The sequence below is a fragment of the Dasypus novemcinctus genome, chromosome 2 (genome assembly GCF_030445035.2).
Source record: "Dasypus novemcinctus isolate mDasNov1 chromosome 2, mDasNov1.1.hap2, whole genome shotgun sequence".
Taxonomy (NCBI): Eukaryota; Metazoa; Chordata; class Mammalia; order Cingulata; family Dasypodidae; genus Dasypus; species Dasypus novemcinctus.
This window is the reverse complement of record NC_080674.1, coordinates 85003858-85028785: the sequence shown is the minus strand read 5'-3', so window position 1 is coordinate 85028785 and position 24928 is coordinate 85003858. Positions and strand designations below refer to the sequence as shown.

Sequence of the window (24928 nt, the reverse complement as noted above, 5' to 3'; positions counted from 1 at the left end):
CACTGCCTCCTTGCTTGGCAAGGTTTGGACGCAGAATCGATGCTTTTGCATAAGGTGCTAAAGCCTTAGGGAGGAAATGTGAATATATGAATTTGACATCACAGTTGCATCTACAGCATCCAGAAAGGTGCAAAGAGAAGTGCACTAACGATGACAGTGACAGGGTTTCCTCCAACAGTCTATGTGAGGCATACTGCAGGGAATGCAACGTCAAAGCAGGGTTGGGAATGTTCAGGAAAGGAAGACATTTCCACAAGAGGCTTAAAAACTTCTAAAATCACTCCCAAGGAAACGAGGAGATCACTCTGCTTTTACCTGAAAGGGTAAAAGGGACAAGCACCTGAAAGAAGTTCTCTCTGTCATGGGTGAGTTAAGTGGCTTTCTACCAGGAGTCTCTCAGCTTCCCATGATTGTTGGAAACGTCCATCTGTGGACGCTCCTTGCTATGAGCTGGAGTTTGACGATTTCCCAGACAGTCTGGGAATAGCACTGGGGATTTACACAGTCTGAAGAGAAACGGGAAACCTCTGGGTGTGCCTTCACATTGCCTTCAGACTTCCTTTCCAAACGCACAAATATTATGAGGTCACCCTTCATTTCCTTTAAGATCCTTTGGTAACTGTCCATTTAGGCTAAAATCTAAACTCTTAGCAACAAGTTCAAGACTCACAGTGGGCTAGCCCACTCTAGCTCCCCAGCCTCAGGTTTATCTTTCTCACATTCCCATTAAAAGCATCCTTCTCTACAGCCCCACGGCCCTGAATATGCCACCCTCTCTCATTCCGCCGTAGTTCACACATGGCTGAGGGCACCCGAGCCAGCTGGCAAACTCTAGTTCATCCCTGAAATTCAGCTCAAACTTCATCTATCTCTTCTGTCAAGTTTCCCGTGGCACAAATTCCTTCTCCCTCTGCTCTCCCAACAAGATAAGAGCATGATGATTCTCCTGTGTGTTCTCTGAGCATCCTGGTCACATTTCTAATTTAGTACTTATCATATATCTTCATTGTTCATGTACATGTCTGCCTTCTTTCTTCATCCACACTCTTAAACAAGAGGAGGAAAGGGTAGTATTTTATTCATTTGCATATCTCAGTACCTGGCCGAGTGTTTGGCACAAAGTGTTTCATAAGCATTTGATGAATGAACGCACATACACATACATGTTAGGACTTTGTGTCTTCTAACCATAGTCAATAACTTTGTGTAAGGTGACGGTCCCATATTCTTGTACCTGGCCCAAATTTCAAGTTCTCACATAAATAACATGACTGTTGCAAAGAACAGTGAAAGAGAAATGACACATTGAATTACTATTGTCTTAAACCCTTTACATAACATTTGTGGATTGTAGACAGTTATTAAAGTTATTGCTATCATGAATGATAAGTTAGGGCTGTTATGGAAAAATCACCCAAGATAAAAATGCTCTTCAGAAATGGCAATATTTTATGTGGAATTTCTCAACAAAACACTACTATTTGTTTTATTATATACTTTTTTTTCTTTCTTACCTTGCTCAAATGCCATAATCCTTGCAGAACATAAAATTCTTGTTAAATCAACATGGCCCTTGTATGATAAATTGCTGCATAAGAAAATCAGTCTCCAAGGCAGATGTGATCCCCCTGTGAGATTCCAAATCATAATGGAAAGTCACCAGTCCTGGCATGTAGAGAATAATTCCAATTTTATCTTTTGGTGGATATGAGTAAATGAATAATTACATGAATATATTCACAGGTCTAGAATAGATTTTTCTCTTGCCTAGGCAGTGCTTGGACAGCCCCTGAGTTCTGAGTTCTTAATTTTTTATACATTGATAGCAAATTTGCCTCCCTTCTGATAATCACATTATTTTTTTAGGTAGGTCAAAACCTTCAATCAGGTTTGTCTTTGGCTGAAGTCATGCCATCTTTTTAAAACATGTTATTGCATGTGTGGTGGGGGGTAGAAAATATTATTTTAATATCTGATACTAGGGAAAATATCTTGACATTTTACATGCTTATTTGATATAAAACCAGGGATGATCTAAAGAAAGAAATAGCTAAGTTGTTCTGCATGAGAAAGTAACAGGAATCCAGGGAAGGCAGAAAGAAGAAAGAGGATGGAGAAGAGAGGAAAGGGAAAGACAAAGTGGCAGGGGGCTGCCAAATGTGATATTCTTGGAATAGGAAAGCCAGAAGACTTTAAAGAATAGCGATAAAATAAATATAAATCACCTGTGTTTCTCTGATGTAAACAGCCTTTCCTGACCCAAATCTTCAAAAAAGTCTGCTACACACAGAAATTATCAGTGTTCTTGTGGTGGAAATCAAAGAAAAGGACCTGAATTCAGTGGCCGGATTGGTATGGAGCTGAGCAAAAAGGAAGCCAGGACTGATAAAACATGACTGAGAATTAATGTCCATTGGAAGGAGGAATTCACAGCAAAAGTGACTATGAAAACATATTCCACAGGAATTCACAAACTTCTTGGGCTAGTGGGAATGTAAATGGTACAGCAATTTGGAAGACAGTTTGATAGTGTCTTAAAAAGTTAAATATAGGTTTACCATATGATCTAGCAATTACACTCCTAGGTATTTACCCAAATGAATTGAAAATTGATGACCGGGTATGGACATATGGATATTAATAGCAGCTTTATTCATCATTGTCGAAATGATGTCCTTCAATAGATGAATGAATGAAAAAACTGTGATACATCCATACAATGAAATATTATACAATAGAAAGAAATGAGCTATCAAGCCATGAAAAGACATGGAGGAACCTAAAATGCATATTGTTAAGTGAAAGAAGCCAGCAAGAAAAGGCTACAAAATGTATGATTGTAACCATAATACATCCTGGAAAAGGCAAAACTGTAGAGACATTTTTAAAAAAATCAGTGGTTGCCAGGGATTCAGGGTAAGAGGGGAGGGATGAAAAGCTGCAGCACAGGACATTTTTAGTGCAGTGAAACTATTCTCTATGATACTGTGATAATAGATACATGGAATTCTCTGTAAATCTTACAGAACTGTACAGCACAAAGCAGGAACCCTAACATATATTATGGACTCTAGTTAATAATGTATCAATATTGGTTTATCAATTGTAGCAAATGTATGACATTAATGCAAGATGTTAATAATAGAGGAAATTGTGTGCAGGTGGGAGAAAAGGGTGTATGGGAATTTGTACTTTCTGTGCAATTTTCTGTAAACATAAAAATGCTATAAAAATAAAGTCTATTACAAATATCTTTTTAAAAATCTTGGGAAGATCATCAGACTTTAGAAAGAACCAAATATAGGGAACTTAAGCTAATGCATTTTAAAGATAGGGCCAATTTTGCTGATAATCTGATTGTACATAAGTCTGTGCTGATCCATTATGGTTGATTTCATAGTTTAATAGCAACAATCATGATACTAGCTTCCATACATGCTTCATTTACTGTGTACCAGGCACTGTACTGAGATGATCAAGCATCATCTCATTTAATGCTCCTTGTATGGAGGTGGAAATTCAAGCTCAGAGAAAATAAGCAATACTCCCAGAGTCACAAAGTTAACAGGTGTCAGAGACAGGGTTGAAATTTGCTTTGTCTCCAAACTCACATTCTTAATTCCTGTTTATTTTATTACAGGTTCGAGGGAGAAGACAATTCATTTTCGTTCTATGTATATACTGTTCATAAAACCTACTACAAATGTAAAATTGCCTCTGTATATTCTGTGTGACTGATTTAGTCAGCTATTGTCAAAATACTGCTACATAACAAACCACCACAAAACTCAGTGGCTTTAAACAGTAAGCATTTATTCTCATGCTCACAGGTCAGCACGAGTGACCATGGCATAGCTTATCTAGGCTTGGCTCTAGATTGTAGACTGGGTTCAATTCCTCCTAAAATATCTCATCAGGGGTACAGGCTGGAGGGACAACAACTACCTGACACATGTTCCCCTCATGGCAGAGATTGGCTACCCCAAGAGGGCAATCAGAAGCATGAGATGTCTCTTAACTCCTAGGCTCAGAACTGGTACATTATTATTTCATCCACATTCCACTGGCCAAAGCAAGCCAATGGAATGGGAGTAGTGGAGAGTAACATATTTAATGACAACAGTCTAATAATCTGATTACTAATAGTCATAGTAATCTAATTACTCCTCTGTGAACTTAATTCCTCCACTTATATCTATGTGTCTTTCAGAAGGGTGTACCAAGATTGCTTCTCATGTTATTCAATAGGAGGTTCTAGAAATTTACACATGCTTGAGTACTCTAAATGTTTGCAAAGTATAAAGGCAAAATTATCACTCTTGCCATACTTCTCTTGTCATCACTACCACCATCTTGTCCCAATAGAGAGCTGAGAACTCTTCATAAGGTTTTCAAGTATACATCAGAGAGATTAACAGGAAAAACCCTTGTCATCTCATATAAAATGTTCTATCTTGAAAGTGGTCCTTTGACTATTTAATAAGAACAAGTAAAAATTATGTTGCTTCATATTCTTTAAAGCATTATACAAATATTGTTCTATCAGTGGTGACAGCTTTATGAAGTCCCATACTTAAAATGTGTTTTTTATTGTTAAACTTAAAATACAATCCCACGTTTCCGAAGATCATTGATAATTCACACTACCATTAAAATTTGTCAGTGATTTGAGAATACATATGTAGATAAGACTTTATTTGCATGAAATGGCATTCTAATGAATTTTAAAATTTATATTATAAAAATTTCATATGAATTTTAATTATAAAAGAGGTTTTATTTCTTCATCAAATTAAAAGTCTGATGACACAAATTCTAGGCTAAAGAGCTCCTTGAATATTCTTTTAATGGTAGTGTTAACTAGTGACAAGTTGATAATTGATAATAATGAAAATTAATTGAAATCCTCTTTGGAAAATATATTCAATTTCACTGTTAGGGAATAGGGAACTATTTGTTTTAAAGAACCATTCCTCTAACAAAACCGCAAAAAAAGAGGAGGCAGCAATTTGTACAGATATGCATGAACTAAAACTTACTCTGAAATACATAAGGACCTGAAGCCACTCCAGGCACTGGTAGCTCTTCCCATCACTCCCAAGCATGACTTAGTACGTCTGCTCCTTTCTCTACCAGACAGCCTTCTCTGATAACTTAGTTCAGCCAGTTCATTGGGTCACATTTCTTCTCCTGGTCTAATCATCTGTGGCTGGAGTTGGGAAGTGGGGCAGGGTCATGGTTATAAACATGAGCATCATATTGGACACTTCTTGTACACTACTTCAAGAGCGTATGGATGCTGGCATGATACCAGTCACTGCCTTGGCAATCAGTTGGGCAGGTTTGTCCTACTTCAGGTAGGTGCTATCACCACCTGGGCCCCTTTGCTACCTGTCCTTGGGGCTTCTCTGGGACTGTGGCATGGATTACCTGCAGGAACCTGCTGTGACTCACACATGGGCAACCTGGAAATATGGGGGAGCCAAGGCTGATGGTTACCCTTGCTCCATGGGAAACAGCAGCCAATGAATAAATGTGTTTCTTTTTTGACCCTGGGTATATAGTCCTAAGGTTCTGAAGGTTTTTTTGAAGATCCTGGTCAGATTGAGCATAGGTCATCGGCAAGGATAGCCAGCTCCATGATATGCTTGCATTGGATTCTCTTTTGTTTCTGTTTATTCTCCTGTCCTGCACCCCTGCTCCCAAATAAATTACCTGCATGCAAGCCTTTATCTCAAGCTCTGCTTTTGGGGGAATGCAGGGTAAGACAGATTCCTGGAAGGGTCTTGTACAAGCAGGTGACAAAAGGAGCATCTGATCAACTTACATTTATTCGACTGATTGTATTATTTCTGAGATAGCAGTTAAGTTGGAGAGTATCTCTGTATCAAAAGTAAGTGGTTTACAACTAGGCTATAGTCCACTTATTGGAACAGGAGCCACAAAAATTGTTCCTGCTCTTTATAGAAGTACCCAATACCAAGATGAGTACAGAGCAGTAATTTCTCTTTCCTTTCCTTCAGGACCAAGAGCCGTGAGGGGTAAAGAGATCCTCAGTGATAAAGTACACTTCTCTGTAAAATTGTGAGAAAAGAGGTTAAGATGAAGGGCCTTCAAAAGGGGGAACATATCAACAGATGAATAATAAAATGCATATTGAATTTTATTCATTAAAGAAAAGTGAGGGGGAATCAGAAAAAGATGACAGTAGTGGGTAAATGAGGGGATATATGAATTATTTTAGGTTGAATGGAACCTAAGAGAGTTGGTAGGACAAGAGATGATGGATGGTCAGTTAATGCTTTTCTAATGTACTGTCCAAGTTATACTTTTCCAGCTATTAAAATTCAGAGAAAATCTTTTCAGGTTAGCTCAAAGAACACTTAGATATGGAATCTGTCACCCTGGAAAGCATTTATTAGAAGCTGTCAGATTAGCAGGGAAATTTTAAAATTCAGACAATAGTTACAAATGGGCGCCTGAAGTATTCTTTTGTGATTATGTCATTCTCCTTTACAAAACCATTGCAGTAGATACAAAATGTGTTAACTACCCAATTTTTTGGATTTTCAAATTTATAGCTAAATTCACAAGGCTTTCATGAATTTAGACGTCAAATGTTGAATTTCATTTTGTTAAAAATGGATTCTATATATAACAGAATACAAGAATGACAGAGACATGGAGGGATGAGTGTTGGCTGCCCTTCCTAGGCAATGTCCATCCAGAAGTTCCTTGACTGACCTTCCTTTCCCATTCCCAGAATTCCAGGGAAGGGCCATGGCCTGAAGTTTTCTGGTAGTCCAGACCTTCCCAATGATGTGGCAGTTAGAACTGTACTTAATTCTTGACATGTCCTCATTACATAACTTAGCTCAATGCTGATACTCCTAAACATCCCTGGTCAACATTTCAAGATACCTTCTAATTTGTCTCCTTCCTTCTGATGATTCACCATTACAAACTTGGGCTTTAACCCCATGTCCCCTTTGGGAGAGCTTCATCTTCTGCTCACCTCTCTATCCCCTCCCAATTTCTCTTAACTAGATTTCTAATTGGATCTTTCATGTCCTATGATCCTCACCCATAACTTTTTAGTTTTTGTTCTCTTAATGCCACGTATCCTCCCACCCCTTTTATTACAGTTCATTATGCAGTGATTTCAGGCCCCAATCTCAACCCCCGACCCTTCCCGTAGACTCATTCTCTGAACGCAGGTCCCACACTTTATTTACTAGAATATAAACACCACGGGAACAGAGCACTTGTCTGTATCATTCACTGCCACATCCCTAGTGGCCAGAACAGAGCTTGCACAAGTGCTCAACACATATTTGTTAAATGGAGGAATTTATTCTTAAATTCTCCACATGGCCTAGTTCTGTATTTTGTGCATAATTGACCCTTAACAAACACTTGCTGAATAAAATTTACCCAATAAAGAGTTGCTTGGCTCAAACACACAAGACGCAGTATTTCATAAAGCTGAATTATAAGCAATTAAAAAAATTTCTAGTTTCTTGACCTTTTAAAACTACGTAATAAAGACATCTCTTCCTAAGAGAAAACTTTTCTTACATGAACTTCCCTAATGAGGCCTGAGTCATCCACCTGATTTATTAGAATTATAAAAAAGTAAGTTTGAAAAAAAAGTCAGAGATGCAATCTCTTTATTTTAGTGGTAAGGACACTAAAGGCAGGAAAGCTGTGCTGCATTTTAACTCAGTTCTTTTGCTTTCCATTTCAGTGTTCTTTCTCCAACAATCTTTAAACTATAGACAATGGAAATACGTGATGGAAAAAAGTGTGTAGTGACAGAGTCCGGACAATTTAATGTAAAATCTACAGATAACTATCTATATAGGGCAAGAAATTAAAAAAACTATATTTTCACTATCTCCTCATTAGACATAAAGGGGGAACCCATGATTATGGGCTTATTTTGCTCTACTCTGACTGAATTAATGTACTATACAGCAGTGGTTGAAAAGACCCCCCATCCTGGAAAAACTCAGTACAAGTTTTCCAAATGTTATGAATTTTGTAGGCTCTGTATTGTTAAGATTGCTTAGAACACACTTTCCCTACATTCTCTTCCCATTACTGGTGAGATAATACTCAGTTATTTCCTTTGTTTTCTTCTCTTTCACTTAATACATATCAATACTTCATATATATAAATATACATTAAAATGTATTTTTTTTAGTACATATATATTAACATCTATATATGTTGGCAATTTCAGAGATATGTAAAATTGGCGATTGTCTACTGACTTAGGGTAATGCTACATTTGTGGTCTATTCAGGTGAGATAACATTTGTACCAAAAAACTTAAAATAATGTCATCTCAGGGGATATAAAATCCCCTTAGAAAGATACAATAGAAATCTTGGATTTACCAAGTTTAATTTATAGTGAAGATCCAATGTGGCCAATTAGAATTTTATATTTATATTATATTTGTATTTACATTTTAATTTTTAAGTTTTTGCTCTTAAATGTAAGCCACTATGGAAATAAAGTTCAGTAAAATTTACATTTAAAATGTTTTGCTATTCCATTGGCTTGATCACATTTTTTAAAAAATATAATCAATAATGTATAATTTCCCTCTCATTCTCTGTATATTCAAGCTTATGTGTGTATACATAAATATATGTTATGTATAATTATTTTATCACAAAGGGTACCTGAGCTTCACATGAGCTTCTGAACAATTATTTCTTTATCAAACCATCAGGCTGAATTTCAATCTTTTAATGAACTTATCAAAATAGTTAAGTAACTTAAAGAAATATTTGAGTGCCAACTATGTGACAGAAATGCATTTATTCATTCAATAAATACCAAGTCTCTATGAACCCAGCCCTGTTGTAGGTGCTGGAAACAGAAAAAGCAGACAGCTGTGTCTCTACTTTGATGGGACTTTCTGTTCGGAAACAGAGAGAGACAAGAAAAGACAGTGACACATACACTGGAAAAAAAGGCTAACGAGAGACAGTGACTGGAAGGGTGCACAACTCTAACAAGGGTAGTTCAGGAAAGGCACCTCTCAAGAGGTGATGCTTGAGTCAAGATTTGAAAGATGAGAAGAAACGAAATGTGAAGATAAGCATTCCCGGCAGAAGGAGCAGCAGCAGCACCATGGCTCTGAGAGCTGGTCTACTTGAGGAATAGTAAGGGGGAAAGTTAAGTAAAGAGAAAGGGGTGGGAAATAAGGTTGAGGAGGGAGGCAGTGGCCAGATCATATCAGACTTTGGAGGCCAAGGTAAAGGGTGGTGATTTTATTCACAAAGCAATGAGCTGCTATTAGAGGTTTTTAAAAAAATTTTTTAAATTTTTGTCTTTTTTTTTTTTTAAGATACATAGATTACAAAAAATGTTACATTAGAAAATAGAATAAGTTCCCATATACCTCCCCCCCCCCACTCCTCCCACATCAACAACCTCTTTCATCATTGTGGCTAATTCTTTTCATTTGATGAACTATTAGAGGGTTTTAATCCATACAGTAAAATGACTGTACCTAAGATTTTTAAAATTTAGTTTGGCTGGATTGTAAGGGAGTAGGGGATTAAGCAGGAAGGCCAGTCAGGAGACAGTTTTAGTAGAGAAGAGAAGTAAATAGAATCAAGTTGTATTTTGGAGGTAAAAATTACAGGATGTGGGGGATTGGGAAGGAGAAGCACAAAAAGACTTGCTGGGTTTTTAGCTTGAAACAACTGTGTAAGTGTAAGTGGTGGTGTAATTAACTGGATTGAGAAGACTGACTGGGGAAGAAATGATGGTTGGGATATTTAAATCGGGATAATTAAATCTCTGCTTTGTATGTGCTAAAACATCAAAATAAAGGTATCAAATAGATAGATGTACCCATCTGGATTTTTTTTCTTTTGAAGATTTATTTTTCACCCCTCCCCCGTTGTCTGCTTTCTATGCCCATTCACTGTGTGTTCTTCTGTGACTGCTTCTATCCTTATTAGCGGCACCAGGAATCTGTGTCTCTTTTTGTTGTGTTGTCTTGTTGTGTCAGCTCTCCGTGTGTGTGGTGCCATTCCTGGGCAGGCTGCACTTTCTCTCAAGCTGGGCGGCTCTCCTTATGGGGCGCACTCCTTGCGCGCGGGGCTCCCCTACACAGGGGACAACCCTGCGTGGCACAGCACTCCTTGTGCACATCAGCACCGTGCATGGGCCAGCTCCACACGGGTCAAGGAGGCCTGGGGTTTGAACCACTGACCTCCCATGGTTCGCCCTATCCATTGGGCCAAGTCTGCTTCCCCCTATCAGGATTTGAAAGAAGGTGCCAAATTGTACTATGAATTGAATTTAAAGCCTCAGATGACTTAGGAAGACTAAGTGGGTAATGGAGGGAAGAGGGCTGAAGTCCAGGGCACTCCAACATTTAACTGTGGGACAAAGGAGAAGGAGTTAGTCAAGAAGTCTAAAAAATGAATGGCCAGGAAGAAGGATGAATATAAACAGCACGTGATATAGCAAAAGTCAAGTGAAGAAAATGTTTCCTGAAGGAGGGGCAATTGAGCATGTTAAATGTTGGTGTACTTAAAATGAGGACTGAGAATCGACCATTAGGTTTAGCAACACGGTGGGCACTGTTAACTTTTACATTGTTAACATTGAATATTTCAGAGGGAATGGGTGTTCAGTAGGAGTGAACTGAAAACAGAATAAGAAGTTAGATAAACAGTGAATATGAAAAAAAAAAAAAAGCCAGATATTATTGTGCACAGATCAGTGAATATGGGGTTCTTACGTTCAAGGAGGACGCTGGTATGTGTAAAATAAATTTGTCCTTTATCAATGATGCCTGGAAAATATGCCTTTTTTGACACAAAAGGGGTTACCATCATATTAGTAAGCACTTTATTAAGATCTGTGACTGGGCAAAGGAACAAGTTAAGCTAAATAACACATTTTATAAAGAATAGCAAATCCTCAATGTATCAGAAATTTTATTATCAGATTTTCTGGTTGTTTACATACAAAGTAAAAATAGGTTTGATATATTATCTTATACATTAAACTATTGAAATGTAATTGATTATAACATGACTATTCAAAAAAGAACTGCAAAGTTTTCAAAAGATTATTTCTTTGTCCTATTTCCAAAATCTTCTTAGATAGGATGTTAGACAGCTACCACATATAATATGTGTTAATTGAATAAGATAAATGTGTATTTTGCAACAAAGAGTCTGAGATTTTATGTAATTATAGGCATACTGAATGGTTTAGAATAATGTACCAGTCATAAAATCATCTCTTTCTATACATGTGTAATCTATTTCATACAATGATTTCAACTCGGGGTGTATGTAATTAAACAGTAAGGTGCAGGAATAGCTGCTGCTGAGGTCAAACTTAGCTTTTCCCATTTAAAGAAATGAGTAGAAATGAGTCAAGTGAACATCAAAGTACTTTTTGGAGACAGCTAAATTTCATCAAACAGGTCTTCAGGACTGCTGTTTCTTAGTGTTTCTAAAGACATGTTTTCAGCTAAGGTGTGTTCCTGTTTCAGTGTCGGAGGTAGTGCAGGATCAGGCCTAGAATAAAAAGAAAAACCAAGATAATTTTAATTAAAAAAACCCTGTCCATTATAGAATAAAAGAAAATTAAGAGGTACTTAAATGAAATAAAACTTAAATCCTGTTTTCAGAATTGATTTAGAGATTTAATTCCCTATGACATGTTAACTAAAAAGAAAGAAAGATGAAGGGAATTTAACATCTTTAACTGCTTTAGAATTAATGTTTCAATTCTGAGTTAATAAAAATTCAAGGGCCTACAAAATGACTCATGATTAAGGTTAAGAAATAAAATGCCCCATACAGTAGTCATTTTTATGTCAAGATATAGGTGGTTTCTCAAGCCATTCCCTTAATTTACATTTTCCCTGTAATTCCTAAAATTCTACCTATTACCATTCATTATAGTCTCTTTACAACAGAAGATTCTGGACAAGAATTTCCTTTAGGGCTCAAATGATTGTTTGGTGTGTATATGATTAATGATGACTCTTCAAATTTACATTCGTTGCTGATGACATGCCGTTGTTCCACATTCATTTAAAGAACTTACATATCTTCATTTAGTAAACTAAATTTTATACAGGTTCAGTACTGCAGCCACTACACATCAATAGCTTGACCTCTGTATTTATGTACATGTCTTTTGTGAATCCTAGGATAACAAGCTTGTTCACTGTCATGGCTTTTGTTAACTGGTCTTGGAAAGGGTGAGCTGTAAGGTAACAGAGTTCAATCAGAAGTAATGCTTTGTAAAGTATGTTTATACCCTTGCGTAAACTTTGTCATGGTTCTCTACAGAACTTAAATAAAAGAGGCTTAATATTAACAATTAGAGGAGGATTCAGATAGAATTATGATTAGGTTGAGTCAACCTAGTAATACCCACATATTTTCAACTTCAAAGGCAAAAGCATCATAGTAGCAGGTTGGTATAGTTGAAAGAACATGGGACTTGAAGGCAGGGCACACACAGATTTGAATCCAGATCTATTTCTTATTAGCTTTGTGTCTTTACACGAGTCATTTAACATAACTGGATTTCTGTTCTCTATCTGTAAATGTGCACAATAATATCTGCCTCATAGGTGGTCTAAAGATTAAGTAAGGTGATATAAGTGAAAGTGCTAATAAACTGTTACAAAACATATGGAAACCATTTATTATTAGCTGCTGATATTACATAAACTACAAAGAGTTCCTGCTAATAGACTATTTAACTTCAAGGAATAACAAATTAAAAAATACAAGAACATGTTTGTTTAGGTAATGGGTATTTTTAAAAGCCTCCAACCATACTTAGTTATACAGTAGATTAATAGGAATGAATCCACTGCAGAGTCCTCCTTCGCTTCTTTGACTGTACACAATTAGCCAGTAGACCTAGGACATGTGTTCTGTCTTATCCCGAGGAGGCCAAGTTCAGGCAGCCTCACCCTCACAGGAATGCCAAGGTGCGAGGCATTAAGGCATTGTCAAAATGACAAGTACTGCCCTCTGTGAATTTCAATGATAAAATTAACAATAAACATGGACAAAATTATTGTAATATGCATTAGACACCTAAAAGTAGATTGTATAAGAAGAGAAAATGATATAGTACAGGATAAAAGTATAATTATTACTTGTATAAGTTTCCAATGTCAACTCAAAACACATTAAACATTTTTTCTGGCCCTAGATATCTTAGAGTTGCTTTTTCCTCCTAGGCAAAAAAGAGATTGAATTATTTCAATGAAAAGTCAGACATAGAAAAATCTCTGTAATTTCGTTCATAGTCTAGACACTGTGCAATGAAAGCACAGAGATTCTCAGTTTAGTTTTTTTTTTTTTAAATCAGCATTTAAGACAAAGGAATCACTCTGAAGTAATAACACTGAATGAAATAGATTCCTGGTGCCCCATTTATAATTCTCTTCTTTTATAGTCATGAAGAACTTAAGAAATAGATTTTTATTTTTTTGCTCTTATTACCTACTGCATAATTGTTGCTCAATAAAAGTTAATTCGATGGATGGAGATCATTGTCCTACAGCATTCATATCCATGGAATTCAAAAGAGTAAATTTAGGACTCTCCTCATAACCCTCCACCTTTAATCATCTTTATGTCATAAATGCTTTAATATCCTTTTAAAAAATTCTGAAGAGCATAAAGAAGAAAATAAATCATCAAGTTATTTTGTATTATTTGTATTTTCATGTCTAGTTTTTCTTTTACAAAAAGTGGAATTGTTCTATAACCTGCTATTTTTATTCTATAGTATAGTAGAGATAGATGTCTTTGCATGGTGAAAAATATAGATGTACATTCATGATCAGTTTAATTTGGATAAACTATTAGTTTACTGATGGATAATTAGTTGGTCCCATTTTCTAATGCTCTTCTAAACAACAAAATATCTTTGTTCATAAATCTTGGTATATTTACCCTATTTTTCATGTAGTACTTTTAAAGAATTCTTGTCCTAAGAATTCATACTTAGAGGTGAAATTTGAAAGCAAATAACTCAGAGAACCTGTATCTAAAATTTTAATGTAAGGTAAATTAAATAAGCAATATGAAACTTGGGAATTCCCTTCTGTCTAATTAAACTGCTGTCATTAGTGATGGCCCAGTTTAAATACCAAATCTTTCACAAAGACTTTTCTGATTTCCCATATGCAAACTGATTTCTCCTTCCTCTGAATACCTGAAGTACTTCATACCTGCAACAGGTTATATACAGTTACATTCATTTAATCAATATTTGTTGAGAATGCATTATGAGCAGCTCACTGTGGTAGGGATATATAATAAATAACATGATTATGCCCTCATAAAACTTTCAGTCAAACTTGTCTGATTTTCTTTAATATTTTAAAATGTGTCTTTCCATCCTAAAGATTTTGTATATGGCTTGAAGGCAAGGGTTATGAGATATAATTTGTTCAAATATAGTGATTTATTCCTTTAGGAATCTCTAAACACTAGACCATTATTTTTGGTTCAGGTAGATTTTCAGAAAATTTTTCATCAGCAACATGGTTTCATTGGAGGTATGCTGAAATCAGGGTAAAAAATCTTTATGTTCTACCACACTGAGATTTTTGTCAGAGCACTGAACCTTTCTGGGCCTCACTGTCTTAATAAAATTTAATTAAACTTGAATTCAACTTAACTAAATAATTAGGGTTAGCATAAGTGATCTTGAAGCCACTGTCACTCCTTGAATTCTGAGATTGTTATACTCATATAGTTGGGTACAGACTGCTTTCTAAAATACAGGTATTAAGATTGGTAGAATAAATGAGTAATGGAATTAAAGAGGAAAAGTTAATGATGCCTTTAAAGGGTTAAATGCTAAGGTATAAGGACATTTTCAAAGAAAGAAAGAAAAAAAAAAGAAATCTCTACAGAAGATAAGAGCCTCACTAAAAAATGGCTTAGTGTCCTCTATAGCAAAATTGCAGAGATTCCTGTGTTCTATTAACTTGACTGCACATTGCATTTTGTAACATACCCTAAGGATAATACTTATGAAACCTGAGAAGGTGACAAACTAAGCAAAATGAGAGGTCTAGGAAAACGTAAAATAATTGCTAGCACTGTATCATCTGAAGAATCAAGCACATATGACTGATGATACAAACAATAATTCAAACATCAAAAATCAATTTTTAGGTGGCCTACCTATTTAAATGTTCAATTTGTTTTCTTAGCAAATGTATTTCTAGGCTCTAATACTATCAGATATTCCAAAATTATGACAAGGGGCTTAAGTAGAAAAGAGTACATTTTCATTTCTAATTAGAAATATATAGGAATACAAAAATAAAAGGAAAAGTTTTGATTAGTTCCTTAACCATTCTGGATGCAAATTAGCAAACTGACCAGATTATCTTAATACTTGTTTCATATTAAGCTCAGACTTGAGAAATACACAGTATGCTTTGGTGAGCTGGTAGATTCCAGAAAGTAATGATATTTTTCTTAGGGTATGTTTCGTAAGTTTTCAACATAATATTTAAAGAGGAAAATACACACACAAAAAAGAAATATGCTATGTTGTGAAGCATTTTTCCCTAGAAATTATAGTAATTATTCATATGTTCTGATATCAGTTTCTTATATGACTTCTCTGTTTGAGATTTTATCATTAAAAGCAAATAAAAAATCCATCAAACAACACGTGACAGTTACCAGGTTTTTTGCCTCACAACTCCAGATTTATCCTTTTCTGCCCTGCTTTGTGATACTGGAGCTACACCTTAAAATATTTCTTCCTCGCCAAATGGTTCAATGCTACTTTTGTCAATGTTACATTATGGAGGTATAATGCAAGGTCTTACGAAGAAGCAGCAGCTTCTCTTCCTGGTTCCAGTGTGCTGATTTTCAGCACTGTTGCTAGCAGATATGTGTTTGGGAAGTCTTAGGGGCCTTCATGGACCAGCTGTGTCCTCATCTTCCTGCAAATTTCTGAGCCACTTGGTGGACTGCTCCTATTGACCAGTTCCAGCCCACTGTCTTTCATTAAGTTTCTCTGCCATCCAGTGGGGCTGTTTTATGGACCAGCACCAGCCACACTCTTTGGCAAGTTTCTTCATCAACATGGGCAGGCTGTGTGTTTCGACAGTGCCATTCCCTCTCCAACAATGTCTGAATCGCAGCCTTGGCAACAGTTCTGAGTTCTTTTCTAAGTTATGTGGGGACCTCATGTTTTTTGAATGTAATATTAAAAAAATAAAGACAAAAAAATTAAAAAAAAAAGAAATCTACAAAAAGAAACATGGGACTATACAGCATAGTAAAGCTTCATTTAAAAAAATAAGTACAGTTAATATTGCATATATCAGATTTTTTTTCTTCAATGACAACAAATGTACATTAAAGTAATATCACATGACTGTGATATTTGGGCAAAAATACAACAAAACAAACTATGATCATAAAAGTATAGTATTATATTAATAAGCTTCTGTCAATTATTAAAAAATGAAATATGCTAAATGAAATAAATGAGGAAAAAAACACTATAAATAGAATGAAAAGATAAATCACAAACTGGGAGGAGATACTGCAACACCTAAAACTGTCAAAGGATTAGTAGTCCAATATAAATAACTTCTACAAACAATGAAAAGAAATCAGAACAGAAAATAGAAAAATGCACTAAAGACCACAGGAACGTCTAAGAAAATGAGACAGTGAGAGTAAATAAATATTTGAAAATATGCTCAACTTCATTGGTAATCAGGGAAATAGAAATTAAAACTACTATTAAATATAATTTTATATCAGATTACAAAAACTTAAAAATCCAACAATATCAATGACCATGGAGGATGTGGAGTAATTAAAAAAAGTTACTGTTGGTAAACAAGTAAAAACAACTTCAGACAACAATTTGGCAATGACTACCAAGATATTTGAAGATGTATGTACCCTCCAACCCAAGAATTCTACTCCTAGGCATATACTGTAGAGAAACATTTGCATATGTGTGCCAGGAGATATGTACACAAATGTTCATAGTTGCATTATTTGTAATAGTGAAAAACAAAACAAAACAAAATGACTGAAATGTCTTTCAACAGAATGGGCAAACAAATGATAGAATATTCACACAATGAAATATATATCTGCACACATTATGCTGAGCAAAAGAGCAGGTAATAAAAGAATACATAGTGTATGATACTATTTATTCAAAGTTTAAAAACCTGAAAAACTGAAATACTACCCTTGGAACAATGGTGTGTATGTGTATATATGTGTGTATGCATGGCGATGGTTAGTGTATCTTTGTACATATGCACATCATAGTTCTAGATCTTATGGGCACTTCCATGAGAGAATAGTTCTAGATAAGTCAAGTCTGTTCTTTCATGACAGATTGTGATTTTTGCTACTATGAAGCTGGCAATATAGAAGAGGTGTAGGTCTAATAATAGGCATAATGGACCAAGTTTTAGACATAATGGTTGAGTCTGAAGTGCCTGTAGAATATCTAAATGGAGACAGATGTTGAGTAGGCAAAGTATTATAGGTGCAGAGGTTAGGAGAGGTGTTTGGACTAGAAGTACAGAGATAGCAGTGATTGCCATATCATCAGATACTGAAGGTAAATAAATGAGTTGATGCAGAAAGAGTCTACCAGAGGAAAAAAGGTTCAGTGTGAAATCCTACAGAATAGTAAAATTGCAAGGATGGACAGGTGGAGAGAGAAATGACTACAAAGAGAAAGAAAAGGAATGATCTGAGAGATATGAGAACAACCAAGGAGGATGGTTGTGATGGTTAAGTTTATGCATCAACTTGGTTAAGGTGTCCAGTTGTTTGGCCCAGAAAACTCTGGCTTGATTGTTACTGTGAGGATATTTTGTGCATTTCAGTCATCAGTAAGTTGACTATATCTGTAGTTGATTACATCTACGATCAATTAAGGAGTTTGCCTTCAACAATGAGAGAAGTCTCATCCAATCAGTTGAAGGCCTTAAAAGGAGAACTTATGATTTCAGCAGTCAGAAGGAAGCATTTCCATCTCTACTTCAGCCAGTCAGGAATTCATTGAAAACCTTCATCGGAGTTCCTAGTTTGGGGTCTGTCCTATGGAATTTGGACTTGCCCATCCCAAAGTTGCATGAGTCAATTCCTTTATTATGTTCCTATATTAAATATATAGTCAATTCTGTTTCCCCGGAGAACACTAACTAATACAAGTGTTGTCTCAGAAGCCCAAGGTCAAGGAACGGAAAGGGAAGTAGTCGATTGTGATAGGAGAGGAAATATAAAAACGATTATATTTGGTCATTTAAAGTAAGGTGAGGTGGCGGACTTGGCCCAGTGGTTAGGGCATCCATCTACCACATGGGAGGTCTGCGGTTCAAACCCCGGGCCTCCTTGACCTGTGTGGAGCTGGCCCATGTGCAGTGCTGATGCATGCAAGGAGTGCCCTGCGACACAGGGGTGTTCCCTGCGTAGGGGAGCGCCACACACAAGGAGTGCGCCCCGTAAGGAGAGCCGCCCAGCGCGAAAGAAAGTGCAGCCTGCCCAGGAATGGTGCTGCACACAGGGAGAGCTGACACAAGATGACGCAACAAAAAGAAACAGATTCCCGTGCCACTGACAACAACAGAAGCAGACAAAGAAGAAGACGCAGCAAATAGACACAGAGAACAGACAACCGGGGTGGGGGGGGGGGGGGAAGGGGAGAGAAATAAAAAAAATAAATAAAGTGAAAGCTTGTTAAGGGAAGTGAAGTGAGCTAATCTTGATATAAGGTGAGAAATTCATTGATATTGCTTAACTTTTAGTGTTGGTAGAGAAATAATGCCTCTTTTTTAAAAGGTAACATTTTAAATATTAAGATAATAAATAGAAATGTACAAAGAGAATGTAAATTTCAAATCACTAGAGGAAAAAAGGAACATAAAACTTGAACAATGTAGTCAAAGACTAGGAATGGGGAGGGAAAAACCAATCAAGCAAGCTTAAAAAATAGAGAAAGTAAAATGTGAACAACAGTAATAAGATACAATTTATGCCTTATCGCAATAAAGGTAAATGAGTTAAATACTCATATTAAGAGGTAAAGGTTCTCATATTATATCAAAATGTGATTATTGTTTATATAAGATACACATCTAAACAAAATGAAAAAGACTGAAAATAAATTGATGAGTGAAGATATGATATATATATATATACATACGAAAAAAGTGCAAAAAGCTGTTGTAGCAATACTATCATATGGCAAGAAAATTCAAGTCTAAAGCTTTGAATGGCCAAAGATGATTTTAAAAAAATTGATAGGATAATCCATAATGAAGACTATTGAAACATATAAAACAAAGACTGCTAAGAATACAGAAAAATTTTAAAAAAGAGCTCATAATTTTAGTGTTGGTAAATACTGACACTATTTATTCTGTATCTATGTACATTGAGTTATACACAAAAATAATTGGATGGCAGGTTATACTTATATGGTAATACTTATATGGTATTAGATCCGATCATTCCCAAGAAACCCAATGAATGCAAATTTATATCTACTTTGTATCTTAAATACAGAGAATGCACATTGTTTTCAAATATCTATGAAATTTTTACAAAGTCTCATGTAGCAGGCCACAGAACTTCAATAAATTCTAAAAAGATATAATTTTCCAGAATATATTCCCTAATCATAATGAAGTAAAATTAGAAATTAATAACAAAAGACTACATAAATATATAACTCTGACACATATAAAAAGAGAGAGCTGTCATTACTTGTTGAAGAAAATATTGCCCACAGAGAAACTGAACAGAAACAATGAAAAAAAACTATATTTAAAATTTAAGGGAGTTCAACAAGGTGGCCTAAGTGAGAGGAAATATATTTAAATATGGGTAGTTTCACTGCAGAAAAACAATAACTAGTTAAAAATATAGTACAATAAAGATCCATTTACAATAGCAATTTACTAGGCTTATGACAAATTTTTTGCTCCCAGTTTCCTTGATTGTAAAATGGAGAGAATAACAGTACCCATTTCATAGGAGTGTTGTGTTGAGAAAAGCACCTGGTACATGTTAAGTGCCTGGCATGTAAGTGTTAGCATATATCATTTGCAAAATGCCTCCTAATACAGCTATTTGATATGCAGCAGGCACTTATTAAAGTGCTAGTTTACTGACCATGCTACTTAAAAATAAAAAACTCAAAACAGTGTGTAAGGCAAAGTTTTTGGAGCCAGGTAGCCCTGGTTTCAAGTCCCAGCTCCATCATTTCCTGCCTCTTGGGTACATTACCTCTGAATCTAAGCCTGTTTCCTCACCTATTACTTTGGGATAATAATACCCACCTCAAGGTCTGTTGTGAGGCTTAAAAGAGCTAGTTTATCACTTTTACTTTTTTTTCTCTATATTTTTTCTCTCCATCTGGCAATCTCTTTCTTTGTTTCTTGTCCAGAAATCAAACCTACTTTCATTTTGATACAAAGTTCAAATATCAACTCCTCCAGGAAAACCTCATTTAACAATCACCCCTATTTACCAGAGGTGGCAGATATTATCCCCTTGTTACCTCTATGTATGCCTCATACTGAAACTATATTTTTTGTAAGTCTGATTCTTTCTTGTGTTCTTTCAAGGCAGGATCTATTTCTTGTTTATTTCATGTGGCTACACCTTGAGCTGTTTCCACTTGCCACCCAAATGCTGGTTCTCTGTACACCTTTCATTACTTAAGCTGTAAAGATTCTTTAGGTCAATTATTTAAACCAACTATGAATTACTGGAGTTGAAAAGAATAGCTGTAATGCTTATGACTTATTACAAACAAAGAAGAAAAAACAATAATGTTTCTTTTGAGAAGAACAAAGTCTCCAAACTCAGACTGTGGCAATTACAGTAAAATATAGCAAATGGTCAATTCCTGCCTGGCTACAGAAGCAGGGCATTCTGAGATAGCTGTTTCTCTCATGTTAAAATAAAAAATAAACATACAAATATGTTTGATTACAAATTTCCCTGGCATCTCCCCTTCATCACTGACTTTCCCCTGGACTGGGGTGAGGCTCATATGTAGGGTGAGGGTGAAATGAGAGTAAAGTAAGAGGAATGTACCAAGTGAGAATCAGGCCTGAGTATAGGGTGGGACAAACATTATTTGGTGAAAATAAAAGCCACATATCAAATGATTTGTTTTTTTGGGATTGATCAAATCACCTCTTCCTCAGAATGACTGCATAAAATTAATCACATCAAAAATATCAGGGGAGAGGATGTGGCTCAAGTAGTTGAGTGCCTGCCTCCTAAAGAAGACAAACAATGAGCAGACAATGAGCAGACATCAAGCAAAAATAACAAGCAGACAATGAGCAAAAACAATGAGCAGACAATGAGAAAAAATGAGCAGACAACAAGCAAAAACAAATGAGCAGGGAGCAGATATGACTCTAGCAGTTGAGTGCCCACCTCCCACATGGGAGGTCCTGGGTTCAGTTCCCAGTGCCTCCTAAAAGAAAAAGCAAATAGACAATGAGGAAAAAACAAAACAAAACAGTGAGCAGACAATGAGCAAAACAACAACAAGCAGTCAATGAGCAAAACAGATGAGGGAGCCACCTTGCGGGGGGGAAGGTAACTTCCTAAAAATAGCTGCTTAAAAAAATATATCAAACAGCTAAAAGATCTATCCTCTTTGACTTTATGGAATAAATTCAATTATAGAAGCATCTATTAAATGGAAAAAAAATTTTAAATGATATACTTAAGCAGTTGGGTGTTGTGTGGTATGGCTCAAAAAGTAGTTCCATGAACTAAAAAACTGAGATCTGTGGTCTAAAATGTTTGGAAAATATTTCTTTTCCTCTGCTAAGTTCTCTGTTTCATATGTATATTATACATTAACACTTGGAAAAGTGCTGTCATAAATAAACCTATTTATTAAATTTTTTAGGTTAAAAAAAGCAAGGTGCAGAGAAATGAATGCAGAAAACTAGTGATGTGTGAGTGTGTATAAATGCTTGTATGTTCTGGCAACTCATTAGATGATGAATATAATAGCTCTGTAAGTAGACACAAGAAACTGGTAATGGCTGACTGTGGGGAGAGGAACTTGGCTGAGGGCTCAGGGGTACCCTTTACTGATAGCCTTTTAAACTGGATTTTTTTCAAAACCTAATATATAGATGATAGTTTCTAAAAGTGCTTTAAGAATAAAGAAGTTTGTTCAACCAGGTTTTTCAAATGTATTTGGCCATGGAAGCCCCTTTTCTCACTTTCTCTCAACTATGAGCATTACAAGAAACTAGTGTTCTCTAGGACAGGAGCTGTATTAATTGTTTCCCTGAGAATCCAGCATTCATTAGCCTAAACACAAAAATTTAGTGGTCCAATGAAGGAAAATAAAAACACAGAAAAAGGAGAAGACAGAATTCTACTTTTGGCTACCAAGAGAAGTGAGAAAACCGTGGGCAGGCAATAACACCAGCCATGGAGCTTCTGGGAAATATTTGGTGAAATTTTTCATGAACAATTTATTTGTTTGTTTGCATGGCCAATCATATAAACTCGGCTTTGTTAACCTTGTCCTCCTCTTCTTCCTCTTCCCCCACCTCCTCCTTCATTATAAAGCTGTACTAGTCTTCATTTTATAGTAAGAGAACTCAGTTTCAGATTTTTCTGTTATTTTGGTCCTTGCTAGTACACTTTATTGCTAGTGTTTAAAAAAAATACCTCATCTAATTAATTCCTTCTGCTATCAGTACAATATTTTGCTGTGGCCCCACCTTTCTCCTTATCTTATGATTTGTCAATTATCAGTTTGCCCAAATCCTTTCGGAATATAGCATTAGGCTTTCCATGGACAAGTGATTCAGGATGGTTCAGCAGTCTGATTCTTGAAAGAACGGACGATTTTATAACATCACTAATATCATATAATTTTTATGTAAAATGACTATCATATAACTGATAATTAAAATGAGCAAAAAACATTTTCTCATATAGGATACTAACTCAACTTGCTATTTTGAGTGAATGTAAAGAGAGTCACTGCTTAAGTTCTGGGAAATCTTCTGTTTTGCTTAAAGAAACATATTAGAGAGAACTCAGAACATTGGAAGAAGGATGATGGAAAAGCAATCTACAAAATTCTGTGGGTTTTGATTGTGAGTTAAAAATTAAACTTTTCAGGTTTTTTAAATTACTGAAGTTGTAGGTTTACAGAAAAATCATGCATAATATACAGAGTTCCCATGAACCAATATTAACACATTACATTAGTAAGGCATATTTATTATAATTTATGAAAGAACATTTTTATAATTAAATAATTAACTACAGTCCATAATTTACAATAGAGTTCACAGTCCTATGCTTACAGTCCTATTTTTTAAAAATATATTTTTATTATAGAAGTTGTGTACTCATGAAACAAACATGCACATGTGTGAAATTCCCATACAACAGCCCTTCACCAACACATCACACCATTGTGGAACATTTCTTACAATTATGAGATAATATCATCAGACTATTACCACTAACTATAGTCCATAGCATACATATGGCATATTTTTTCCATACCCCCCTACTATTAACATAGTATATCTTTGGCATTGATGCAAAAATACTACAGTATTGCTGTTAACTATGTCCATAGGTTATATGAGTTCTATTTTTCCCATGCTTCTCTGAATTCCCATCACCCTGCAATAGTGATGTACATCCGTTCTAGTTCACAGAAGGACATTCTTGCATTTGTACTATCAACCACAATTCTCATCCACCTCTGGGTTCACTGTGTTATTCAGTCCCTAGATTATCCTCTAGCATTCTTTCAATTGACATTTACAACCACAGACTACACTTTTCAGTCACAATCCCATTTGTAAACCAGCTGCTACTCACTATAATGTGTTACTATCAACTCCATCCATTTCCACACTTTTATAGTCAAGTTAATTAAAACATATACATAAAGTATCAGTAGTCCTCAGCCCTCCTCTTATCTCCTAATAATCTATCTTCTAGGTTTTAACTCCACGCATTTATTCTTTGTGTTTAGTTCATATTAGTGAGACCATGCAACATTTGTCCTTTTGTGTCTGGCTTATTTCATTTAGGATAATGTTTTCACGATTCATCCATGTTATCATATGTGTCCCAATTTCATTTCTTCTTACTGTAGCATAGTATTCCATCATATGCATTTACCACATTTCGTTTATCCATTCATTGGTTGATGGACACTTGGGTTGTTTCCATCTTTTGGCAATTGTGCATAATGCCACTATGAGCATCAATGTGCAAAAGTCTGTGTCACACTTTTCAGTTCTTCTGGGCATATCACTAATAGAAGAATTGCTGGATCATACAGCAGTTCTATATTTAGAGTCCTGAGGAAACGCAAACTATCTTCCACAGAGTCTGCTCCATTTTACAGGCCACCAACAGTGAAGGTGTGTTCCTATTTCTCCACATCTTCTCCAGTACAGTTTTCTGGGGTTTTAAAAATTTTTATTTTAAATAATGGTCATTCTATGCAGTGTGAGATGATATCTCATTGTTGTTTTGATTTTCATTTCCCTAATAGCTAGTGATATTGAACATTTTTTCATGTGCTTTTGGCCATTTGTATTCTCTTTGGAGAATTGTCTATTTAAGTCTTTTGCCCATATTTTAATTGGATTGCTTGTTCCTTTATTGTTAAGTTGTATGATCTCTTTGGATATATGATTTCCAAATATTTTCTCCCATTGACTGGGCTGCCTTTTCATGTTCTTGACAAAATCCTTTGAATCACAGAAGTGTTAAGAGTTTGAGGAGGTCCCATTTATCCATGTTTTCTAGCACTTCTTTTGCTTTCAGTGTAAGGTACAGTCCTATGTTTTTAAAAAATTTTTTA

At 35.6% G+C, this 24928-nt stretch overlaps 1 protein-coding gene across 4 annotated transcripts in view; it reads right to left on the bottom strand.

Moving 5' to 3' along the window:
• Positions 1 to 10862: 10862 nt before the first annotated feature.
• XRCC4 (X-ray repair cross complementing 4) overlaps positions 10863 to 24928 on the bottom strand; it is a 326468-nt gene continuing 312402 nt past the window's right edge. For all 4 annotated transcript variants that reach the window (XM_058275640.2, XM_058275649.2, XM_058275647.2 and 1 more), the window contains one exon: positions 10863 to 11565. In XM_058275640.2, coding sequence (XP_058131623.1) covers positions 11454 to 11565 — 112 coding nt within the window. In that variant the 3' untranslated portion in view covers positions 10863 to 11453. The remainder of the gene's footprint in view (positions 11566 to 24928) is intronic.